The sequence below is a fragment of the Gallus gallus genome, chromosome 8 (genome assembly GCF_016699485.2).
Source record: "Gallus gallus isolate bGalGal1 chromosome 8, bGalGal1.mat.broiler.GRCg7b, whole genome shotgun sequence".
Classification (NCBI taxonomy): Eukaryota; Metazoa; Chordata; class Aves; order Galliformes; family Phasianidae; genus Gallus; species Gallus gallus.
The window spans coordinates 23,307,607-23,331,898 of record NC_052539.1 but is presented as its reverse complement, the minus strand read 5'-3'; the positions used below and the strand labels follow the sequence as shown (position 1 = coordinate 23,331,898).

Genomic DNA, 24,292 nt, shown 5'->3' with positions numbered 1-24,292 from the left:
GTGCAGGTATGGTCTTACTTTTCACATGGTGCTTTGGAGTTCAGACCCTAATTTGTCAGCATTTAATCCTTGGTTTTAATATGAGATAGAGTTCAGTGGTGAATTTATGTTTAAGCTGAGTTTTAAGAAAAGTGCTTCTTCCTTTAGTACAGATGCAATAGGTGTTTGTTTTTTTTTTTTCATATATAGCCCAGAAGAATGATTGGCAAATGATTAATCACCATAGAGCATATCTAATTATACCCAATATTAGGAGTAAAATGAATCGGCATTACAAATAGATATTTAGGTAATGCATCAGTTTTCCAATGAAACAAGATCCGTACTGCATTTGAGTCTAACCTTTGTCAGGACACAAATAAACTGGGAATTTGTGGGATTACGATGCGCTCCAAAAACCTGTAGAGCTCCAGAACTTTGAGCCTTTCTAAGGATGACTGTATTCAGAGAAAGGGTTTTGCAAATGTGCAGCCTCATGGTTTAACTTCAAGGTTTGACAAGTGTATATTTTAGAGAGTTGTTTTTCCTTTAGTCAAAAAAAGCCCCATCACACCCCACAATATACTTTTATGCTCAGAGCCTTACAAAGTCAAAATTGCTATGGAGAAGGGGGTGGATTGCCATATCCTCTTTGCAGTTTCAATTAAAAGGCCTGATCATCAAATGAACTCACTCTTCGGGCTTTTCAGCAGGCCCTGAATTGTCATTCACTTGCTAATTATACAGTCTGTGGTGCTGGTGATTAGGGAGAGGAAAATAAAGGCTGAGTTTGACTGCAGATCTGAAAGTGAGCTTTCAAAGGTGACTATTAGTGAAACCCTCTTTTGACTTGCAAAGTTGATACAGAGTCAGAGAAAGATTAGATCTGGATCCAGGAGTCTTGTTTTGATTGAGAGACGTTTCCAGCTGCAGCTACACTTTGCATGGTTACATTTTAGCCCAATCAATATGCGTAGCGGGTGGGCCATGCAGAATCCGCAGTATCAACTGCTTACAGGGTTAGAAGTTTGCTTTCCAATCAGACATGAACGTTAGGCTTCAGTAAATCTACTGTACCGAATCTGTGAAGCACCACTTTTCAAATATAAGGCACTATTGAAGTAAGTAAGTATAAAGAAATTGCGTTATGCCATATAATAGGTAATAACAAATTTTGGCAATGCTTTAGAATAAATGTTCTTCTGATATTGTTCTGTTACAGATATTTCTACTGAAAGAAAATTCTGTAACTTCAAAAATGGCAGTCTTCCAGAAATGGAAATACACTGATCAACAGGAAACCTAAGGTCCAAAATTGCAAAGGTAAGATTTAACGTCAATGTAGAACTGAAAAAGAAGTTAAAATATGTGGTAGGGTATTTTAACAATCAAAACTGGATGATAGCAAGGAAAGAAACAGTGTGGATGGGTAAAAGGGGATGAGTTTAACGATAGCACAGATGATTTCCAAAAATTTGATGATTTTGTGTGCTTCAGTGTTCAATTTGGACAATGTCTCTGAACTTGAATGGGAAAAAATTGGCCTTACGGAAGAATGGAAATGACGCAAAAATCAAGGAGGTGTTTCTTGGGATTTGTGTCACAGCAGTTTGAAGGAATTGACATTTGAAACTGCATTTGTACTTGAAGGGTATTTTGGAATATGTTCAAGTAGGAGTGGTATGAGAAATTTCAGACACGATTCCTGTATTTAAGACAGGAAAAACTGCTATCTAGTTAAGTGTAGGTATATTAGCGTGACATCAGTAATATGCAAGGCTTTTGGAAAGAACAGTAATAGAAAACACAGCAAATGGAAGAAGTGGGATAACACACAGTATCGGTTTACCGAAAGCAGATTTACTGGATTATCTTGATAATCTTTCTTTAGATTATCCTGATCTTTTTAGACAAATAACATAGCAATAGATGTGATGTATATCCACTGTGAGAGAAGCATCTGACACAGAGCTACATGGAGAATCATTTGACTGGAAAAACATGAAGATTATACCCAGAATTGTAAAATGGGTAGGAACTGGCTAAAGGAGATAACAGATGATGTTGAAAGAAGAAATACCAGGTTAGGGGGAGATAAAAATGGAGTTTCTGAAGTCACATTCTGGGGACCTATATCCCTTAATATTTTCATTAATCAGCTTGGCACAAAAAGAATAAGAAACTGCTAGAGAAATGTGCTGATGGCTTAAGTTGGGAGGGAATTGTCAATAGCAAGGAGGCTCAGACCATACAAATAAAATATCCTCAAGGACTGAGGAAATATAAATGGGATTACATTCAACAGGTCAAGTAGCAAGGTCATGTAGCTGGAGACCAATGACATTTTCTAATATAGGGTAAGGCTTGTTAGTTGGACTGATACAGGAGAATTGGGCATATATTTTGGCACTATTTCAGAAGAAGCATTTCCAGTCAAAATAGGACTGCAGAAGGCTTTGATAAGACTTCCCCAGGAATGTGGAGATCAACTTTGGCCACTATTGTTTGAAAGAAATTCTGCCTAGAGCAGGAGCAGAGAAAAGGTGAATAATTTGATGGGGGAATAGGCATTGCACCGTGGCATACTGAAGGCTTTAAAGAAACAGCCATAAACATGACAGGTGTCATGAGGAACATTTTATGCTTTGACAATATTGATACATAAACAACTAACAGTAAACCACTCATCAGTAATTTTACTTTGTATTTTAGCAAAGAGTCACTAATGTAAGATACGGGTTTCTGGAAAAGCATTTAACAGGAGCTGTGGGGAAAACCACTCTTAGTTGTGGAAATGGGTACATCTGAGGGATTCAGCAATGCATCTTCATGCTGTAACAGCAGACTGGGCTCTGTACGTCAGTGGTCTCTGTTCAATCATCTTGTTCTCATTCATTCTGTTTCCACATTCCTACAAAACCATTTCAGCTTTTAACTCTGAAGTCCCCTCAGATGAAACCCCAAGCACTGCTGATCCAGAGCAGGATGGTGACACTTCTAAAGGCTCAGCAAATGTGGAGACTGGGGGAGTGTTTTGCCTGTACCCATCTCCTTGGTACTGAGAAGGGAGAAGCAATTAACTGTAGTCCATAAAGAGCTGAAATGGGGCTGCTCATAAATAAGTGGTGTGTTTCCCCAAATATTCTGTTGACAAGTACAGTTTTAATCCAGAATACTTAGCTGAAAATATTGGCTTCTCACTGACAAACTGAACAATTTCCCTTCCCCCAACCATTACTTTTTTCTGCATTTCTGCTCATATCTCTTCCATTTCCCTTATTCAATTTGTCCAGCAAGAATGAAATAAAAACATGCTGACATTTTCAAAGAAATCAGATACTTCCCATGAAAGTTTTGATGGAAAATTTTCAGAGAGCCCTGAGGCTCAGGAGCCAGTTACATTGGGGTGTGGCTAGCTAAATCTGCTGCCTGAATCAGTGGGAGTAATGCCTCAGCCTCTCTTGGACCTTTCAGGTGATTTACTTCTGAGAGGGGAACGTCTTCTACAGGGAGCCACGTGCTCTGGGTGGCAGCAACTTTGCTCTCACAGCAGTTCTGTCTGACCTTGCTGCAAGTGGTGCAGAAGGCTGAGCCGTGCCTGCCTCCACCCTCCTCTCCCTCCCCCCCCACACTGCAGAGGCACACAAGAACTGACCACAGCATAGCACTAAATGTTTTATTTTTAAATTTTGCCAGACAACACGTGTATCCGAGGCCAAAAAAAAAAAAAAAAAAAAAGAGCCAGAGAATGGGGTATAAGTGCTTGTCAATGTCAGACTTGATCATTGTCAAATAGGGGTTGGATTCTGCAGCTATGCTGCATGCAGCGCTCCTGTTTCCTTCAGTGGTGCTCCCAAACCACGGTGATGAATGCCTAGAGAGATGGATAAAGGCAGACAGACGTAGATACAGACTGACAGAATCAACCCCCAGATGGAGGTTGCTTGAATTTACCAGAAATTAAGATGCTGTACTGCTTAAGAAAGAGTTCCACGATTTCATTAAGTCTCTTTTATGTCTCCCTTTTTATTTTGTCCTCCACCTTCCTACAGAAAAATACTTTGTGTCATTTCAGATTGAATTAGAGGAAAATTGCCTATGGACTAAATAAAATGTTTGTATACTTTCCTGCTAGCATAGTCCTACATTGAAGGCTTGTGTTTTTTAAGGGAGAAGAAAATACAGCATGCCGTAGTAATGTCATATATTCTAACTTACTGTAGCAAATCAGGACTTTCTAATATTTTCTTTTTAAATAAAAATGCCGTTTATCATTTTCAAATGAAGTGTTAATGGAATCAGCTCATACACAAACTCATGCATATAAATCTATAAATAAATATAATATATACATTAAAAAATCCTTACTGCAGAGAGTGATCAAGCACCTTGTCAGCAATCCATATTATGTTTGTTAATTTGATTCCTGCTAAAAGATCACTTAAGTGAGACCTGATTTCTTTCTTTAACGCTTCAGGCTCCTTTCATCTAAGCAGTGTTTATTAACCTATTTCTGGAAATCAGCATAAGCACAAGCTATATTTAACCTTTTCTTTGCATGTGCTTTGTTTTTCTTTTTGTTTCTGTGTTTTATTTTATTTTTAATTCCAGTTTAAGAATTAATTACCGAGCATTGCTCGTATTAAAAATTTGTATTGGTCATAATAAAAATATATTAAAAATAACCGAGTTCAAATAGTGAGAACCAAAATAATAAGTACGGAGGCTTATTACGTGCATTTATGTTCTTATAGGAGGATTCTGATTGTAGTTTAATTCCAGAGCTAATGATAATGACAGCAGGAAAGGTATACCCACTGCAAGACTAATACTGGGAGCTGATGACTGAGTGCTGGGGTGCAGCTTCTCCCATTTTACTGCTGGCCCAATTGTTTTGAATGGCAGAACTCTTGCCTGTATTGCCCTGGTTCCCCATCTGAAAAGTGGATGTAAAATACTGAACTCTTCAGTTAACTTGAAATCTGCAGATTGTGTTCTATGACTTTCTCGTCAAAACTTAAAACCCCAGTAACTGGGATATTCAGGATTTTGCTCACACATTTCATCAGCAGGCCAAGGGGAAGGAAGGCTGCAATAAGGCAAACTGTTGAGCTCAGTGTGCGAGCACAGCAGCTCAGGACCACCCACATGATCTGTGCACTGTACATCCAGCTACATCGTGCAGATACACTCTGCAGTATTAGAGCTGAACTTTTGCAGCTTCGAGGAATTTCCCCTAACAGCTCATGTGGTGGGACATTTTGTCTTTCTCCTAGCTCTGTGGGCAAGGACAAAACTCTTCTGAAACTGAATTCTCTGTTGAATTTAACAACTCTCCATTTGCCCCACCTAGGGTTGTGGCTACAGATTTAGATAGGAATGAAGCATACTGTCTGGAGATCCATGGAATTCCTACCAAGAAGGATGAAACTTTATGCCAAGCTGCTTCAAGGAGAAGATTGTGAGAATGAGACAGTCCTTATAAAAATGAACATGATCTGACAGCAGAGGTGAGATGATACCAAAAGAAGCAGGTAAGAAAAAGGTATTTTGCTGTTTTAGCCTGTTTATTTACAGCAGTAGGTGGCCTACAGGCAGGAGATGACTTTGGGTCCTTTGGAGAAAGTTCCTAGGCATTCCCTATCAGGCACGCAGGGAAAGCAATGAGATGACTTGTTGAATATTAAGAGACTGAATTGATCTCAAATTCTTTATTAGAACCCAAAGCAAATACGATTTGCTGGAGCCACTTAGTTCAAACATGTTCCTGAATGTCGCTGTACCTCACAAGTGTCGTGGTGTTGTATGCATCAATAAATAGAGAGGTAATAAATCTTTGTACTATTTATTGCTCTGCCAATATGTATCTTGGCAATATTCAAAGATATGTATGCATGCTTATGAATTTTATTTTTCTTCAAAGAAGCCAGCTCCTTGTACTAACAATCACAGCTATGACTTGATAGACTCCTCTTTACCTGTCATGCCTACAGAAATCTCCAGAGAGTTAGAATTCTCATTAAGTGCTCTGGAAAGCAGAATTTAATCAAATGTATGCCAAAGCTCGCTGTTAAAAAATGTGCAACTATAAATTGCATTTCTGGGGAAGTTGTTGCAGTCCTACAGTGACCACTGAAGTCTTTTTTATTTATTGTACCATGAATACAGAATAGATAAAATTAAATCCTCCATAATCAATGGCTGCAATTTACATGTGTTACTTGTCAAAGTGACTTTCTCCAGTCCCCCCAAAATGCTATATAATGTGACATCTCACACATCTTCAGGAACACCCTAAGATGAATCTGAAAGATAAATATTGCAGTTGTGAGTCTTTCTGTCATGATTCAAATAATTTTAAAATTGCTAAGATGTATTCCTCTAACAATGTTAAAATTGTTCTAATGCAGGATAAAATGGTAGTTTTAGTCTCTGTAATTTTTACAGCAGCTTGTAATTTCCTTGCACTCGTTACAATTCTCAGATCAGGAAAGATTATGGGAGAAAATGTTTTCACTGGGAAGTCTGCTCTGTTGCTCATCTTTCCCATAAAGAATATACCGAGTATTTAGAATCGAGGAAAGCTTTTACAAGTTGTTTGGTACTATAAGTGTCAAAGTTTGGCCATTTAATTTGGATTAGTGCCGTTTCTGGACTTTGTTAAAGGGATAACGATGAGCCCACCTCCTGGTTTCTCCCCACAACTTCCTTTTACGAAGACTGATGCACTCATTTATATCCATTCTGTCTGGGGTCACTCAGCAGTGAGTGGGGAGGTTTTAGAGAACTGTGAAATGTCAGAGTGCAATACTTGTGTCCTTCAGTTGTGCTTTGAATTGGTTTCAGTCTCCAGATTAGAAGAGCTATGATTACCACAGAAGGAATTTTAGGAGAAATGTTTGAACAGTAAAACACCTCAAAATGCAGGTACCTTAAGTGTACTGAGATCTGACAGAGTGCTGTTGACATGTGTCACTATTGTTATATGCACTGCACTGAAACTTCGGGCTTATTTGGTGATGTGTACCACAGTGATCCTTTCAGGCTGTCGTTAGGCTAGGTGCTGCTGTGACTGCAGCTGTGCTGACATGACAAAGGGGAAGAACTGATACTTCCTAGGTAAGCTGATGGAGAAGGAGGAACAGGACCGTTCTCTGGGCTCTTGCAGAGGTTGAGAGAGGAGGAGGATGAGGTGGTGTTCAGAGAGACCACTGTGAGGTTGTTGCATCAAAACACTTTGAATCTGTGTCATGAAATATTGTCTACAGATATTAATGCTCTGCCAAGCTGTACACGTACAGCCACTGCATCAGTACTGTGTTTTTGCTGTGATGAGGATATATTTCAAAGGTGGAGTACCAGTATGGGCTTAGGGATGTCACTTTGGTACATATGAAGGACTGTGCACAACTATACTTCTCCATGGTGAATTCAGGGAAGAACCTGAGCAGATCAGGCAGGAGGAGTTCCTCTGATGACCTGCTGGCACAGAATGAACGTTTTAGATCAGACAAACCCTCTGCCATGGGACTGGGCTGGCAGTTCTGTGCCTCTCTCTGTTTGCCTGGGAACAGCCTGGATTTCCAGGGTAGTGAAGAGGTACTTTTTCTTCACGTCAGTGGTCAGTAGAGAATTCCCTGCACCCCCCTCCCATTTTATATATGCCCATACCTTTCTGGGGCAGCCACTGGCCTTTTCTTATTCTCTGGCTGCCAGGACTAGCTCTGAGGCACAGGGTCCTACATATTACATGCCTAGAGAATAACAAATCTGGCCTGTGCCTTTAGACTTTCAGCCTTCATGGAGGTAGAGTCCAAACAAACACCTTCGTTTTACTAAGGCAAATTGCCAGAGCGATAGTGCTACAGTACCTTAGAGACCAGCTGGATGGGGAACTCAGAGCAGAATCCAACCTCATTGTGAGACCACATCTTCTTAACTCTTTCTCTCCATTCTTAGTGTCAGAAATACTGTAATTAAAAATTAAGACAAGTGGATAATACAAACTTTTGATCTAGAAACTAAGAGATAAGCCTCCCTTCCACCCCCTTAAGAATGCTGTATATCTTTTTTTTCTTGTAAAGAGCTGTTGAATACATCATCACCTCAATTACCATGAAATAGCAAAGAAATTCCACATTGGGAAAGGTTTTCTGAGGGTATATTCTCCGTTACTGCTGAAGATTAAAAATAACCTTCTCAAGCAATAAATTGGTTGAGACAGTAACAGAACCAAAATCATAGTGAAATCTAGTAATGAAATATTAATGCTACCATGTTAAGCTGGGAAAATCATAAAAATTCATTTTGCAGAGCTGTGTAGATCCTATTACTGGTGTCCTGAGCTGGCTGGATTTTAACGTGCAGGGCTTTCTACATGTGTCCTGTTCCTATATACAGCTCCTATTAGCAGAAAAGATGACCAAACTCTTAAGTCATGTAACTGCTTCAGGAAAGCAAAGAAACCCTGTTGGAGTACATGGCAGTAGCTCTCTAGAATTAGAAGCATGTTGCGAGTGACACAAAGAGAGCTGTCAAGTACCTGGTGCTTTGCTTTACTGCTCTGCTAAATGGCCATTGTAGAGCTGTGGCAGACATACGGGGGAATTTTATTTCTAGGGCAACATTATTTTGTGTGAAACTGAAATTAGATAAAAACTAGTCGTAAAGGTACGTTTGAATTTCAGTTGATCTTTGTATGCTGAAAGGACCTCCCTCGGTTACTCAGTCTAGCTGCAGGCTTTCTTTCAGGTCCTGGAACCTACAGCCTTCAGAAGTCAGGCCAATTTAAATTGTGTAGATTTTGCTGCTTTACATAGCCTATTTGAATTCTGTAGGTTTAAAAACCTGCAAGGTAAATAGGTACACTCTGCATATGCCTGTTCTACTGTCTCAGGCTGTGGCTTTCATGTCACACAATTAAATAAGGTGGGCAGAGGAAGCCTTGCAAGGTCCAGCCACGTGTCACTGACCATGGGTGGTGCTTTTCAGAGCAGAATGATTGGCTATTCACTGTCCAACCAAGGAAACTCTGTGTTATCAATGTCCTCCATCCTCTAGCTTCTGTCACCTTTCTGACACACTGCAGAGCAGCAGTGTGTTATTAGCAGTGGCCACAGCCCAGCTAGAGATGGCTGCATTAAGCTCAGAGATGTGACAAGGACTGCATACTTTATTCCGCTGGCTGGAAGGAAGGACATGAATCTGGCAGCCAGGATGGTGTTGTTAGCCCAAGAGTAATAGTGTCTGGAGTCACACTTGGGCTCAGGCACTGAATGGAAGAGCGCAGAGGTTCACTTTGAGAGAGATAGGCACCTCCAGAGAGGAAAGGGGGACTCGGGATCTGAGCAGCAGTGGCTAGAGAAGCATATCTTGCCACAGAGCCCATACTTGGCTGCTGGAGGGACAGAGGCACAGATTTTTCCAGAAATCGGTATTGGAAGAAAAAGCTGAGCCTGAGACAGAGTCTTGAAAGGGATACCCAAACCCACAGGGCTGGCCTTGTGCCTAGGGCAGGCAGAGAGCTTGAGGTTGAGCTGCCCCCAGGTCAGGGCTGTGAACACCAGCAGCTTGTCCCAGCGTCTGGCAGGAATCCTGCTTCTCATCAAGGCCTGGACCTTTCCTGTTGCCTGGCAGCCACAGTTTTGAGGCTGAGTTACCTCCAGGACATCATTACAGTGCATTTTTTTTTTCTCTAGGGATTGAATCCTGTAGGGGTTTGCACCCCTTGAAGATTCAGAGGAGAGATCAAATCAGATACAGAGGTGCTTTGCTGCCTGTGTGCCAAGGATAAGGAAGCTAAACAATAATATCCCAGCAGTTTCCAGGACTATGCCCGTGAGCATCACCTCGCAGCCCTGGTCCCTCGACGCACATGGACCTCACTGGCCTGGATTGTGCCATTTGCTGAAGGCAAGAGCCTCACAGAGCTGCCAAGGGGACTCTGCAGGGTGGCTTTGCTGGGTACGTGTGCCCCAGGGCAGCGCTTCAGCGTGCTGAGCCTCTCATCTGAGGGCTGAAAGGCAGCAGAGAGCATAATCTGTTTTAATGGATCCTTCTGCTGCTGTTGAATAGCTCCCTGGTTTGGATTACTTCTGCTGCAGGCACGATTAGTCAGCATCTGACAGGGCAGGGGGTCTCAGCGGGGAGTCCACAGCTAGCTAAGAATAGGAGCCAAACATTATTTTCCGGCTTGTTTGGGAGAAAAACCTGAAGAGTGCAGAAAGTTTGTCCCTCGTTGTTTTCCCGGGTAGGGGAGCAGTCTCAGAGGTGATGAGACAAACACTTGAGGATGGCTGATAGCACTGGAGTGCAGAGTAAACAAGAAGATGGTACTGGATCCCAGGGCATGGAAAAGCATTGGGAAAAAAGCTTACTGAAATCATGTGAAGTCATGAAACAACTGAAGGGATGCAAAAATGGTTCTCACCTCTTTCCACCTGAAAGAACTGGGCATGTTGAGAAAATGCTCGCTCAGTGCTTGCCTTTGAATAATGAAATAAAACATAATGGTCAGTAAAGTTAAGCTCTTAAGAGTAAATCAGTTCTGTTCTCACCGGAAGGCAGCCTGGATTGTCCTGAAACACTGAAGCCATCTGCAGTTCCCACATCGATTTTCTTCTCCATGGCACTGAGCATACAAAGCCAGCAGGCGCCTTTGAGTGCTCTCTCAGCCGCACGGAGAAAACAGATAAAGCCCTCTGGGCCTCCTGCATGTTCATGTGCAGCTTCACCTGCGTGACACCTGGCTGTGCCCAGCGCAGGAATCAGCACAGCAAGCTGGGAAGTCTGCTGAATTGGCATATTTGTGTGGAGGGGGAAATGCTGCCAGGGAACTGTGACCTGCCTCTTCTCTGCAATGCACCGGCATGCAGCATCCCAACAGGAGCAGCATTGTTTTGTGCCAAGTGCCTCAGAGACAGAGGAGACTGTGCCCAATTCGGTGGAAATAAAAAGCAACCTCCTATTTTTGTTATTTGCTGCCATAGTGAAAACTGTGCTTCCCCTGATCCATCAGAAAATACTGTTTTCACTTTTCAGGCAATCATAGTTTGGGCCTTTTCAAATGAAAATACCTGGTTAAGTGCCCCAGAACAGAGGCAGCTTTCTGCACTGTGCCTGATGTGCCACTGCCCAGATGATGGTTGCACAAGGAGCAGCTCCCATGCCTCCAGCTGCTGGAAAACTCCATTCTCCATCAAGCCAAGTGGCTAAGCAGCACATGTCAGTTCCTACGAAGTGAGAACAGCATCAAATAAGGTGAGGTCCCCCTATTGATAACCAGCAAGTGAGTGTATATTTAGAAACTTACCAAGAAAAGAAAAATCCAAATAAAAACCTGCGAGCTTAAGAAGAGACAAAAAGAGCCTTTGATGTTTCCGGGCTCATGTGAACTCTCAAGTCAGGGTGTAAGCCCTCATCATAGAACTCAGAGTCATGGCAGTGCTCTCTCCTTGCATTCAGCATAGCTGCAACTGGTTGCAGTGTACATAGCAGGAAGCAAGGCTGCACGACCTGCCTGCCCTGCACTGTATCTGCATGCCCTGCAAAGCCAGTCCTTCTGCACAGGGTACGGAACCCATCCCCTGGCCCCACGAAGCAGAAGACTGGGTGTCCTCATCACTCCTGATAATGCTCAGCATGGGAACGGCACTACTGCTGCTCTGCTGCAGCCCTGTGTCCTGCAGAAAGCTACAAATGTCAGAGGAAGATGATGGAGTATGAATTCAAAGGTTAGTCTATTTTTTCCCCTAAGCTGTAAAGGAGGGAATCACTATTTTCTGAGATGGATAGTACCATTAATCAGACACTGAAGGGAGTTCAGTCCCTTGTACAGTGCCAAATCATCCGGACTTTTATCTTCACAGCCCTGTGCAGACAAATCTGGGCATGCTGGTGATGGGGAGGGGGATGGGGACAGAGTTATTAGGAGGAAATTTTTGAAGCATAAACAGAATTTCAGCAAAAGGTTGTTCCTGCCATGACATGATTATAAATGAGATGATCAACCACAAAGAACATTGTTTTTCATGGCTTTAGCTGTTCCAGCGATAGAAGTAAAAAATTTAAAGGAAAAGGGAGGGAGTTCTTTTAAAAATTCCAGATATTTTAATTAATGCCAATAGCATTAAAATATTATAGCTTGAGATGCTTATGAAAAGTCTCTTTTATTCATTAAATTTCCTAGACCCAATATAATTAGAATACTTAACATTCATGATCTCTCAGCGTTGGCTTCCAAAATTAATGGTCTGAGTAATTTTTTACAGCAGATGACCTGAGCTTAAAAATAAATGTACTGCAGTAGTAAACATCAGCTTTTTGTAAGGCGGTGCGCCATTTAACTACAAGTCTGAGAGGAGAATACCCTCCATTTTCTCTCATCCAGATTTCTCTGTTCAAAGGACATATTGAAAGGCTGGAATTTCCCATACGTGTAGGAAATCCCTGAGCGTCACACGTTCTTTCTGCAGGTAGCTTATCTGTGTGCTGTGGAAGCTGAGAGGGCTGTGATGAATGCAGTGGGCATGGGGAAGAGTCCTGGGTGAGGCAGCTGAATGGTGTCCTGCAGTGGACACGTGGCTGCTGCCAGCTCTTGCTCTGTCAGCCCACGACGGTTGTTTAACCCTGACGTTTTGCATGGGGCTGCTAAATGTATGCTGCTCATTTTGGCATCTGCTTGCCAGAGCACGGAGCTCCTGCGGCTGGAATGTGAACCCAGAAAAGCCATTCAGTGATGGGGATGGAAAGCTGCCGCTTCCCACTGGGCATGGCAGGATCACACGGACCGTCTGACAGCCCACGACAGCCTCGGGGTCCTGTAGCCCATCGCTGGTCCTGGACAGCCAGCAGTGCCGGTTGGTGCAAATCACTCTGCCTACTTCCCTGTGTCTCATCCTTTCTCCAGGTCTCCCTCTTTGCTGTGGTGATCTCAACCCCCACTGTTATTTCCCAAGACTCAGTCCCCTTCTCACTCTTTAGCACCGGGCTTCCCACCCCTGCCCTACTGCCTTGCCCCACTATCTTCACCCAGCCCATCAAACTGTCCCTACCACTCCTTGTGGCTGCAGTTCCTCCCAGAACCTGGCCTGAGTCTCCTCTATGCCAGCGTGGCTGAATTAATTCCACTTGTGGTCTGGATGCTGGAATACAAGTGATCTTCATGCCCGCAGCACAGTGGTAGGGCCATAGGGAACGTCTCGCTCTGATGCTCTAGCCAGGCGATAACACCCGGTAACCCATGGTGCATGAGTCTGTGCTGAGGGTAGTGCTGTGTGAGCAGCTCTGCTGGGGCTGGAAGGGACTGCCCTATTTGGGGTGAGCTGCAGGGCAAGGCAAGTGCTGCAGGACAGGATCTGCAGTGTTTTTTGGATTTCCCTCTGCAGAAAGTCTTTACTGAGAAAGTCGGTTTGGATTTTTTTCAAGAGCTCTCACTTGGCCACACTTACATGGATTTTCACAGCAGCAAGGAAAGGAACATCCTTAATACAAAGGTCACAAGTCGGCTAAATTTCTGCTCCCCTATCCAAAGCATGAGGAGACGTGGTGCATCTTAAAGAAGAGGATGTCAGTTCTTTTTCTCTTTTACCATTACAAAACAGTGCATTGTTCCCTGGCCTTGCCCTTGGGAATAGCTATATTGTTTTGGTTGAAGCTTTCCAAAAAAATTCAGCCTGAGGCAGATGCCCAGAATGGAAAATGACAAGTTACTGGTCAAAATATGACAGTTATAAGCAGCTGAAAGTAGGGTCTTGTAATTGGGAATGTCAGACGGTCTTGACAGTAGGCAGTGCTACCAGCCCACCGACCTCAGGAAAGCAGCTCAGGATTCGTGCGTAGGTGGAGCACTGTGTGCGCCTCCTTGAAGCCCTGGTAATTTTATACGTGCTGCAAAAAGGGGCAGCAGACGTTGCTTTCCTGGGTGTTAAAGCATGGCAAGTGCTGCCGCCAGCTTTGTCCTCTATTCGGCCCTGAGCTGGAGGCTGCTGCCAGCTCGGCACAACCCCGCTGCTGCCTCCCAGACAGGGAAAGGGGACAGAGCCAGAGCTGCGTGGCCAGGCATGACCCAGCTCCCCACAGCTGCTGCTTGCTGGAGAAGCTGGTGTCCACGCCTCCTGGTTACTAAACTGAAGGCTTTGGGAGCAACCTCACAGGGAGCAGTGCAGGTCTGTGCCAGGAGCCCCACGTGCTGTAGGCGTTGGAAGTGCCCCGCGCTCCTCTTCATTTCTTGTCCTGCCACAAGTGCAGTGGGTGGGTTTGTATCTGTGAGCTCTCTGCCAGCTTCATTACAAGGCACTGTGACTTGAGCTAGGAAAGCTGCAACAGGCCCCAGCCACTGTGTGCACCTCTGTGGGATGTGATTCCAGTCCCTGGCACAGGGACAACTCCCAGCGCCGCAGTCAGTCACCGCGCTTTCATTAAGTTTTATATTTAACTTTCCCCCAGCACCTGGGACCAGGAGGAGTATGTTAGTGTCTCAGAGCTGGAACACTACATTGAATAACCTTGTTGGTTTATCTGGTCATAATAGCAGGGAAGATCCCACTGCTGTACTTAAGAGTCTGTCAGCATTTCCATTATAAACCTCCTATCCTCAAGAGGTTTCAACTTAGCTGTAAAAATCTGTTTCCGTTGCACAAACTTAGTTTATAACATGGCATAGAACTGTATTTTATCTTTTAATATTGAGAATACACACGCAGTTCATACCAAAGTATATATGTGAGTATCCGGAGAGGTACTGATCTCTAGCACAGGGAACAACCTGTTCACCATTGTCTCTTCTTTTCAGTTTAGCTGACAAAACATCACTCTGGCCATTTTCACAGATAAGATACTGCAGTTTGACAATCTCTTCTATTACTGGCACATGAACTCTCTGTATATATAACATACATTAATGTGAACATTCACAAGTGCAGCACGGTCAGTGTAAAGGAAAAGGACAGGGTTTGGCACAAAGGCTGCGTGCCCTTCTTTTCCCTTTGCTCTAGATGCTGATTCAAGGACAATCCCTGCATGCTCTGAAAAAGCAAAGCCAAACCTCTGACCGGCTGCCTGGCAAGGATGGTTTGGCAGATGTGTCATCATGGGCTTCTGTGCTGTGCTCCGTGGGGCAAGAAGGCAGAGGAAACTGAGGCACAGCCCTGCAGGTCCCTGTGAAGCACGGTTCTGAGTTTTTTCTTTTCTCCAAACAGGCTGGCACAGAAGGAGGCCCTTCTCCCAGATCCTTCATTCTCCTGAGGGGATGACGATTGCAAGACACAGAGCAGGATGTGCCATACAGTGAGCCTCTGTGGTGAGTGTCACACTAACATTTTCCCTAGAAATCTCCCTGTTTTTTTTTTTCTTTTTCTGGAAAAAAATTGTTCCTTATGTTTTTCCTTGGCCTTTCTGGCTTTTGAAAAGTCATGGCAAAGCAGTTTATGCCCTGGAGACCCAGAAGTGCTCCCATATTCCTGTTGCGGCTGTACTGCTGTCCAGGTGACTCTGACAAGGCACCTTTCTGTTGGCTGCACTGCCTGGCTGCCTCTGCTTCCCTCTCAGCCATAGCACACCTTTATTCCTGCTCATTCGGTGACACTGCTGAATTTGATGTGGTTTGCTCAGGTAGAGATTTACCTTCAGCTTCCACCACCTTCTCTCATAGTGGCTTCCAAGTGGAGTCAGGGTTTTCTTGCTCACAGCTTTCCTTTCTCTTCTTCAAATATATGTCTACTTCTAACAGTTCTGTTTGGATTCCCTCCCTTTACACACTTCTACCCCTTTGACAAGGCTCATTTTTCAGGACAGAGGTTATATTTCTCATCAAAATGCTGGCAAAGATAAGGGCCACATAGGCCCGTGGACCAGCTGATGGAAATTCATCTAAATCCCACACTGACGGTTCCCCACCAATAGCCAAGGCTATGCAGGCATGGCTGCGAGCCCATGATTCAGCAACTTTCACTGATTAATCAAGTCACTTCATTTTTTATGCATGCAAGTTTGCCCAAGGCAGCTGTGTTCAGTCGCTTTCTCGTCAGAATGTTAGCAGTGCTGCGGATGTCACAGGGTTTGTGATATTGATATAAATACATATAGATATGCGTAGGTTTCTGATTAGGTTGAGATTTTGAATACTCTTTAGTGGCGTTTGTTCAGTTGATAGAATCCCTTCTGCACATTTACATGCACGTTGTACCTCTGATGCTGCAGTTCTTAATTACCGATACGCTTTATCTGAGCAAAACATGTAACAGGCCCCTTAGCATAAATTATACTTGTGTGTGTGCTGAGAGCCCTTCCCAGGTGTGAGGGAATAAACACATTACAGAGCACACACACCTCAGAATGAGTTTAGGGAATCTTCTCACTTCCTGAAAAATTCTGCTGCGTCCCTTAGGAACACCAATGTGGAGCACATGGCGGCTGGGGCAGAGGGGAAGCTGTGCCCTGTGTTTCCTGCATGACCTCATGGGTTGCTGGGGATGTGGTGCAGATTTCTAGATGCTGACGGGTTTGGTAGCATTGTATTTGTGTGCCTTGAGGCAGCCCTTGTACTGAGCAGCGAGGCACGTTTTGCTGGCAGCCTCGGCCCACAGAAGTCATAGCTTTCCTTGGCTATGAATAGTGATTCAGCTTGGTGCCATATTCCAACCTCTGCCCCTTGCCTCAGGACAGGACAGGCAGGAGCTCAGGACATGAGACTCGATATTGTGTGACTCTGCCAGGTGTAAAATTAAGAGCACACCTGAAATTAGTGTGTTAAAAAATGAGGAGGGAATATTAGCATATGAACACCAGGCTTCAGTGGAGTCAAAGGGATACAACAGATATTTGTGTGTTGGATTTTTTTTATGGCAGCAGTATTTGTTGATGTTTATTTTTCTTCTCTTCAGTAGAACTGTGTTTGTTAATAATTCTAATAATAAAGCATCCACAACTATTGTGAGATTTGCCAAATTTTCAAAATAGCGGCAAAATGGAAGAGAAAAAAAGGATTTCTGTCTTTTTTCTTCTTTCTTTTTCTTTTTTAACTCTCCCTAACCCCACAGCACCAGGTGCGACGTGGCAGCACCTCCACAGTGACTGCAGCCACCGGGAGTTCAAACACACCCATTGGCTTCGCATTGTCAGTTGCAACAATTATTGCAAATGAACAGACATCACAAACAAAACAGAAACCCAACCCTGTGAGAACCTACTCACAGATGGACAAATTTGTTATTGTTTTCATGATCTTTTGCAATGTGTTTGCAGGTTTCTACAGCCTTGTTTAAATTCAAGCAAGGACCTTTTTGCACCAACTTTGCAGGATTTCATTTGTGAGTTGCACATTTAATTCTCCACAGCAGATGGTGATGTGTGGGTGTACTGCTGTATATTTGCAACAGATTCCTTATCCTACAAAATTAATTAAGTGTCTCATGTGCTGATTTAAAATCAGAATTGCATTGTTTGTAAAAAAGCTAACTCTTGCATATCATTTTGCTGGGACCGGTGCAACTCAAGCACAGTGTAAGGAAGAGAAGGCTCAGTGCTCCTCTACAGCACACGGCAGCACTGCCAGTCCTGCGTGCAGTCTAAGAGCCTGAGATCTCCATGTTAGTGTTACTGAAGTGAATGTCCTTATTTGATAGCCTGGTGGGGTCTGAAAGGGCACCGTGGTCTGTGCAGCTGCTGCTGGGAGGAATCCTGGCTCCTTGCGGCCCTTGGTGCAACGCTGATGGCTCCTGGGGTGGAATCCTGCACCCAGCACACGGTGTGGTTTAGGTCTGAGGGACAGAGAAGGAGGCGTTCTTGTGCTGGTTATACCTGGGAGCAAGCAGCAGGAGCGGGGGCAAGGCTGGTGGTCCCACTGCTGTGATGTGAGGAGGGCACTTGGCTGGGGAGCGGCTCAGGTAGCAGACGGGGGATTTTGATCTTTTGCTACTTCAATGGGAAATAATTTGTAGCCTCTTAACATTTAAAATTGGAGTGAAATTTAATACAAAATAGTTTAAGCTCTTTAAAATGTGCTGGCTCTGTTTACAAATGTGATACAAGCTTGTAGATGGCAAAATGTCAAGCTTTGTGTGAAAAGTAGCTGCTTATGTGTGCGTGTTCACATCCTCTTCCCGGTTATTTCTGCTGAAAGGGTATTTCAGAAAATTGCTAATATGATCATAGATGAACCTGTCTGACATCAGCTGTGGTTGGTTTAAGTTATTGGGCCTTTGTGTCTGTCCCTCTGGTTGCCTTCCTTCCTACAGCCCTTCCCGGTGCATTTACAGGGAACCGGCTTTCTGAAAGGCGGGATATGGGAACAGGAGCTCCAGCAGCTCCGTGACACCTCAGTGGGGTCAGTCTCTGCTCCCTGCACGCAGTGTTTCTGCTGATGGCCTCAGCTGTGCCTGTCACACAGCTCCCGTGGGACTCATGCGGTGGCAGTGACCCCTCACCACCCCTGGGATCACAGTGACTGCTCAGCATTGGGCAGGGGCTGCGGGGGCTGCGCGCCCTGCGAGGTGTGTGTGGATTTTGCTTTTTGGTTCCTTCCAGCAGCTCTTGTTTTGCCCACTGCAGAACCTACTGAAGCTCGGCTGCATTGTCTCCATCACTTCTGGGTTTCAGAAGTCAGTCAGTTATTTTTAGACTAGAAATACTGGATTAGCCTGAGACGGCAAAGCTTTTGTAATGTTCTGGATTTGATCTTTCATTCTGCTCCCAATGAACAATGAACTACTGCTGTGCAGTGAGCCTGGGCTTTGGGCTCCTCAGGGCAGGGAACGAATCTGCCCTGTCCTCCCTTGCTGACCTGGCTGTACCTCACCTCATCGCGGCCACTGAAGGGGATGTGCAAGGTGGCAGAGCGCTGTCCTGCAAAAGGGGACAGTCCCTGGGGCCTTTCTGTCTCTCCTGCCCCCAGAGCTGAGCCAAGTGCTCAGTAACACCTGGGTGAGGCAGGGTGCACCCAGCCCCCATGCAGTGCCAATGGAAGCCATTGATGGTAACAGGGACCGAGTCTCCATGTGACAGACCCGCTGCCGTAGTACTGGAAGCCAGGCTTCTACAGCAGAAACTCAGGAGCAGCTCAGGGCCCTCCCACCACCAGCCCCTGCCCACCCTCACCCCCATCCCATTCAGCCCAAGCACAGCACTAAGGGAGCACACTCCAACCCCCCAGGTGATTTTCCATTTGTGCAGCAGGCTTGCTAATTGCACAGTGATTACCCTTTCATGAAAGGAATATAAAACTTGATTACTTCGAGTGAGTGGTGGGGAGCAGTGGTTCTGAGCAGAGCCTGTGTTTCAGTAGGAATTTCTTAATCTGCTCACGCAGAAGGGGTGCAGGCAAAGGCAGCACCTGTACCCCCTTTTCTTTTATCCAGCACTCAGGTGTGCTGCTCTCATAAAGCAGGTCAGGATTTTACATACCACAGCCATGACACCAACAGAGGCTTTTTGCTTTTGTTAAATGGGCATGTGAGCCTTTGTACAGCTCACGTAAGTGTGTTTATGAGTGCAGTACATAACGGGGAATATGGGTACATTACATCAACAAGATGCTGAAGAACAGCAGCTGAGCCTAAAGTGAACTTCAGGAAATTAGGCCCTTTCGTAGTCAACAGCAAAGCCCCCAGAGCACAGACAGGCTGCCTTAACCAGCCCACCCCATGGTGCCTGCTCACTGCTGGTCTGGCCATGTGAAATGAGTTAAAAAAAAAAATCAGGTGAGGGGAACAGATGGTGTGGTGTACCTGGTGGCATTCCATTACAGGCACTACTGCCTGGGTGTTTTTTTCTAAGTAAGTTCAGATAAAAAGAACTGGACTGGTGCATCTTAAAACCCTAAAGTGTAAGTCTGCATAGATCTAGAGATGGGTAGATTGATGGAAGGCATGCTTGAAGACCAAGTCTTTAAACAGAGCCATTGCTTCCTGTATTTTACACCATAGAAGGGGCAAATTGATTTAAGGATGAATAAAGCAAGCCGTATATTTAAGAACCAACTCATGCTGGGGCCTGAAATTAATTATTATAATCAACAGGGTAACTTAATCTCACAAAAACACGAGTTTATTAATAGGTGAAGGAGCTGAAAAATTGCACAGTCCATCCAGCCCACTGATATTTTTCCTAATCTGTTACGAGATTCAATGCTGCAGTTTTACAAGGTACACATTCTCAATTAGTGAATGTTACAGAACATAAACATGAAGTGAATATTTGCATTAATGGGATTCAAACAAGTCAACTGAAATATCAACTGTTATAACATGGTGAAAAGAATTAAATTGGGAATGTGGTCACACACTGTTGTACAGCAGGTATGTACACTGTTTCATATCGCGTGACATTCACAGCATGGTCATAGAAAAGTCAAACTAAATGACTTAGAAAATATTAATGCTGAAATTCTCATTACTTTTGTTTAAAGTTGATATTGACTGAGTTAATATTTTCACTGTGTAAAAACATCGTATATGGTAGAAACCCTTCAGCATCTCCCACATTCAAATAAAGGTATTGAATCACAGTTACAATTTGGTCTTTGGTGTCAAACATCTTAAATGGCAGATTCCTTCTCGCCTTCAGAAGGAGAAAAAACGAGTAATGAATATTCTTAGTCTGGTTCAACCAAGACATTCGTCTCCGAGACCTTGCTTCTGAGATCAGACTAACATCTCCCTCATTGAAGGTGTGGCTGGGATCACTACAACATCTGAACACGGTTAAAAAGGTGGAAAGTCCATAGCCATTCTACACACTTTCATTTATTGTCTGGACAATTAAAGTACAAATAATTCAAACACAACAAGGTTATGAAAAAAACATTTACAATACTTTCCCTCAGAAATGATCTAAACTAGCAAGGTTAACATGAAGTCATTCATTATAACTAAAGTATACAACTGCCTGGTCCTAAGAAAGATTTTTTTAAATTATTATTATTCAGATAGTAAAACACATTGTAGAGAAAAGATTCTGACATGCCTTCCCCACTAATGCTTAGCAAATGCATCAAAACTTTCCCAGCAAACTGCGCTCATTCATAGCAGATGATGTATAAAGGTTTCCCTGAACATTGAATGAGTGTTCCTTTAAACTAAAATCTAACATTGTTAAAGTAAAAAACTGATAAAATTATGATGCAGCCTTTGCTTTAGTTATTTGTCTACTACAAAAGTTTGCCTCTTCAGTGTGAAAAAACAATACTTAGTCTACATGCAGTTAGTGGGTATAGCATGGAAAAAATGCACAAAATAAGCACAAGTTATAAATAACCATAACGTTTTATTACCATTAAGACTAAACTTGTATTGAAAAGATTTTATATAACAAGACAAGAAAAGCAATAGCAAATTTAACTATCAACTAGATTATGCATAGCGAGTAACTGTTTCTAGTACTCAGGGAAGAGCATGACCCTTTTTTGTTTTAAATATATAACCGTACAAAGCACAAACATACTAAAATGATCAGTGCACTGGACATGGGAGAGCACCCCCTCAGTCATTTTGTTCCCTTAGCTCTGTTTTCCCCAATCTGAATTACATTAAAATAAAGACCCAGTTGTTTTCTTTTCTACTGTGCAGTAAGAAAAAATATTCACAACAAACATGACAATATATCAAACAATATTTCTACACAAGTTACCTTGATACCTCTGTCACTTAAGTATCATAAGAAAACATTTTAAGACATATACAAACAAAACTAGCAAAGTGTTACAACTTATAATAAATTAACCAAAAGAAAAAATAACTTTATATATATATATATTTATATTATATATACACATACACACACAACAAAATGACACAATAATATGCTTCTTCCCATAGTTTAAGAAAACAAATAAGTAGACTAGCCAAACTAGCTATATTTGATTTTGGCCATATGCATCACATCGGCAATTAAATAAATAAGTGTTTCAAGCAACATAAACAGTGTTCCAAATGTGCCAACACAGCCCAATTATATTAGCATGGGCTATAAAGTGAATTTGAAAATTCTTAACAAATTTAAAGCAAATGTATTCTTTCTAAACACATTACATTTAACTATGATACTAAGATATGTAAATAATTTCGTAGCACCTACTGCTCAAACCAAGGAAGTTTTTGATCAAAATTAAGTTTTTTTTCTTTTTTTTAAACTTTTGTTCTGCTGATATCCCATACTGATGACTTAAAGAAAAACCATCTTGCAACTCATCTCCTTGCTTTTGGGTTTTGACTGTGGGTAACTGCGTGCCTGGGAAGAACACTCTCCCGTACTGTATTTAATATTTTTATTACATGCTATGAAAAGATACGAAGATCATCTGTTTGTAGCCCATCCTTCAAAAAACAATCTACTAATCCAGTTTAAAACACACATCTTGATCTCTAAAAAGTTACCAGTGCAGTATGAACATGACAAAGTTGTCAATTTCCCCTAAATTAGCCAGTCAAAATATTTTTTCTCAAATCCAGATTCTCTTGTAAAAATTCTTTATATTTTATAAAAATAGATTTTTCTTGAAACCCATTTTCAGCAAAGAGACCACCTCTTTGGCAACATTGTTAATGTTATTTAAATTGTTATGTCATCAGGTATCCCCCTCTACCCCATTCCCTAACAGAAGACTGTTTAGTTCACATGATATAAAAGAAAAAAGGAAAAATAAAAAAAGTTGCAAAATTATGTTCTTCTTTTTGCAATTTTTATTGTTCCTCTTTAATTTACCAGGGGGGTTTACCAATCTGATTAGATCAATGTTTTCAAAAGAAGAAAAGAAAAGAAAAATCTTTTTTCTCGCTTTTAATCCCATTAGTTTGTAAAAATTGTTTTTGTTTTCTTATTTTTTTCAAATGAGTGAATGGTCATCTTAAAAAGACCCACCTTCAAGGAAGGTAGTAAAACTAGCTGGCCGGGTAAAAATCCCTGCACATTGTTATCTATGTATATTATATTCAACAACGACAGCTATGAAAGAACATTCAATGCATCAAAGGTTTTTTTTTTTTCTAAGCATTATAAAATCCTTTCCTGTTCCTCACAGGATATCCAATGTTTTAATACTTAGGCAACACTGGCTTATAAAGTCCATGGTTGAATATAAGCCTTGAAGAGTTTTTTTGTTTTGTTTTGTTCGTATATATATTTATATATATATATTTTAGTAAGTAAGGATATGAAATTCAGGATTTGTGGGTTTTATTGGTTTTAAAGGAAACTTGCAATACTCTGTCTCCTAAACGGTATCCATTAAGGCTGGCAATCGCCATGGCAGCTTCGTCGTAGTTGGTCATGGTGACAAAGCCAAATCCCTTGCACTTGTTGGTGTTGAAGTCGCGGATCACCTTGACATTATTGACCGCTCCGAAGGGACCGAACAGCTGCCACAGCACACTCTCATCTGAGTCGGGAGACAAGTTGTAGACGAAGATGCACCATCCAGTTCCAGTGTGACCAGGGATATTCATTCCAACAAGGCTCGTCATACCATCAATTGTGATTGGGGAGAACCTACCAAGTAAAAAGAGGGGTCTATTCTAAATATATCTCTTGGTACAAGCTACACGGAACCAAGATTTCAAAGTAAATAATCGAGCATTAACTTAGGTTCTCAAGCCTACCCCTGGAAGATTACCATGTAGCAACCTGGGTCTCTATCTCCTATGCATGCAGAAGGGACCTCTACTAGATAAAAAAAAGACTGAATCTGGCTATGAAGGCTTTTTGCCTCAAGGATAAAGCCCACTCAAATGTTATAAACACCTAGTAGTTTGTCCTTAGCACTTCTGTCAAGTCAAATACTGTCTTCACATTCTGCTTAAAAAGGTCTGTACGAGTTTACCTCATATTTCCAACATAACGTTTCAGAGTGATGGAAAACTAACACTTTACTTTTAAGAAGTTTGCTGTGCAAAAAATAGAGCTTTCAAAGTTAAATTGAAAGATTAACATGAAATGCCATTGTTGGGATTCAGCTGTACCAGTAACATCTTTTGGCTGACCATACTATCAATCAGAGAGCTCTGGAAGTGGTAGATTTTAATTCTCCCCTCACAGCCCTTAGCTGACAAAAACTGGGGAAAAAAAAATCCAGTTAAAGAAGTCCTAAAGCCAGTCAGCCAAATATACAAAGAAGATTTACACAGCAATCAAAGTAGAGCAGTGCATCAATGTAATTAGTGGGCATATATCAACTAATACCTTCATACTGTGAGACTCCATGTCCGTAGCAGGATCTTAGGCTCTTCAGATAGCCAGTGGAGAGACAAGCTCCTGGAGATCTAACACAGAACTCTAAGCCCCCTGCACTGCCTTTTAGGGGCCTGTTGTGTTTATCTGAACATGT

General features: G+C 42.6%; 1 protein-coding gene and 2 long non-coding RNA genes across 25 annotated transcripts in view; 1 reads left to right on the top strand and 2 right to left on the bottom strand.

Annotated features, from left to right (window-relative positions):
- The first annotated feature begins 977 nt into the window (after positions 1-977).
- Positions 978-20,740, top strand: LOC107054042. Its single transcript, XR_006939999.1, has 6 exons — positions 978-1,100; positions 1,202-1,302; positions 5,333-5,513; positions 9,678-11,711; positions 12,666-12,836; positions 15,177-20,740. It is a non-coding gene; the product is annotated as an uncharacterized LOC107054042 (long non-coding RNA).
- Positions 3,659-10,662, bottom strand: LOC121111416. Its single transcript, XR_005861880.1, has 3 exons — positions 10,536-10,662; positions 7,851-7,949; positions 3,659-3,853 (listed from the first exon to the last, which is right to left on the bottom strand). It is a non-coding gene; the product is annotated as an uncharacterized LOC121111416 (long non-coding RNA).
- ELAVL4 (ELAV like RNA binding protein 4) overlaps positions 19,998-24,292 on the bottom strand; it is a 75,658-nt gene continuing 71,363 nt past the window's right edge. For 13 of the 23 annotated variants that reach the window (XM_015290954.4, XM_015290956.4, XM_015290953.4 and 10 more), the window contains exon 7: positions 19,998-23,478. In XM_015290954.4, the coding sequence (XP_015146440.1) occupies positions 23,130-23,478 (349 nt within the window). In that variant the 3' untranslated portion in view covers positions 19,998-23,129. The remainder of the gene's footprint in view (positions 23,479-24,292) is intronic. The other 10 variants (XM_025152754.3, XM_040704501.2, XM_040704503.1 and 7 more) reach the window with 1 other exon arrangement.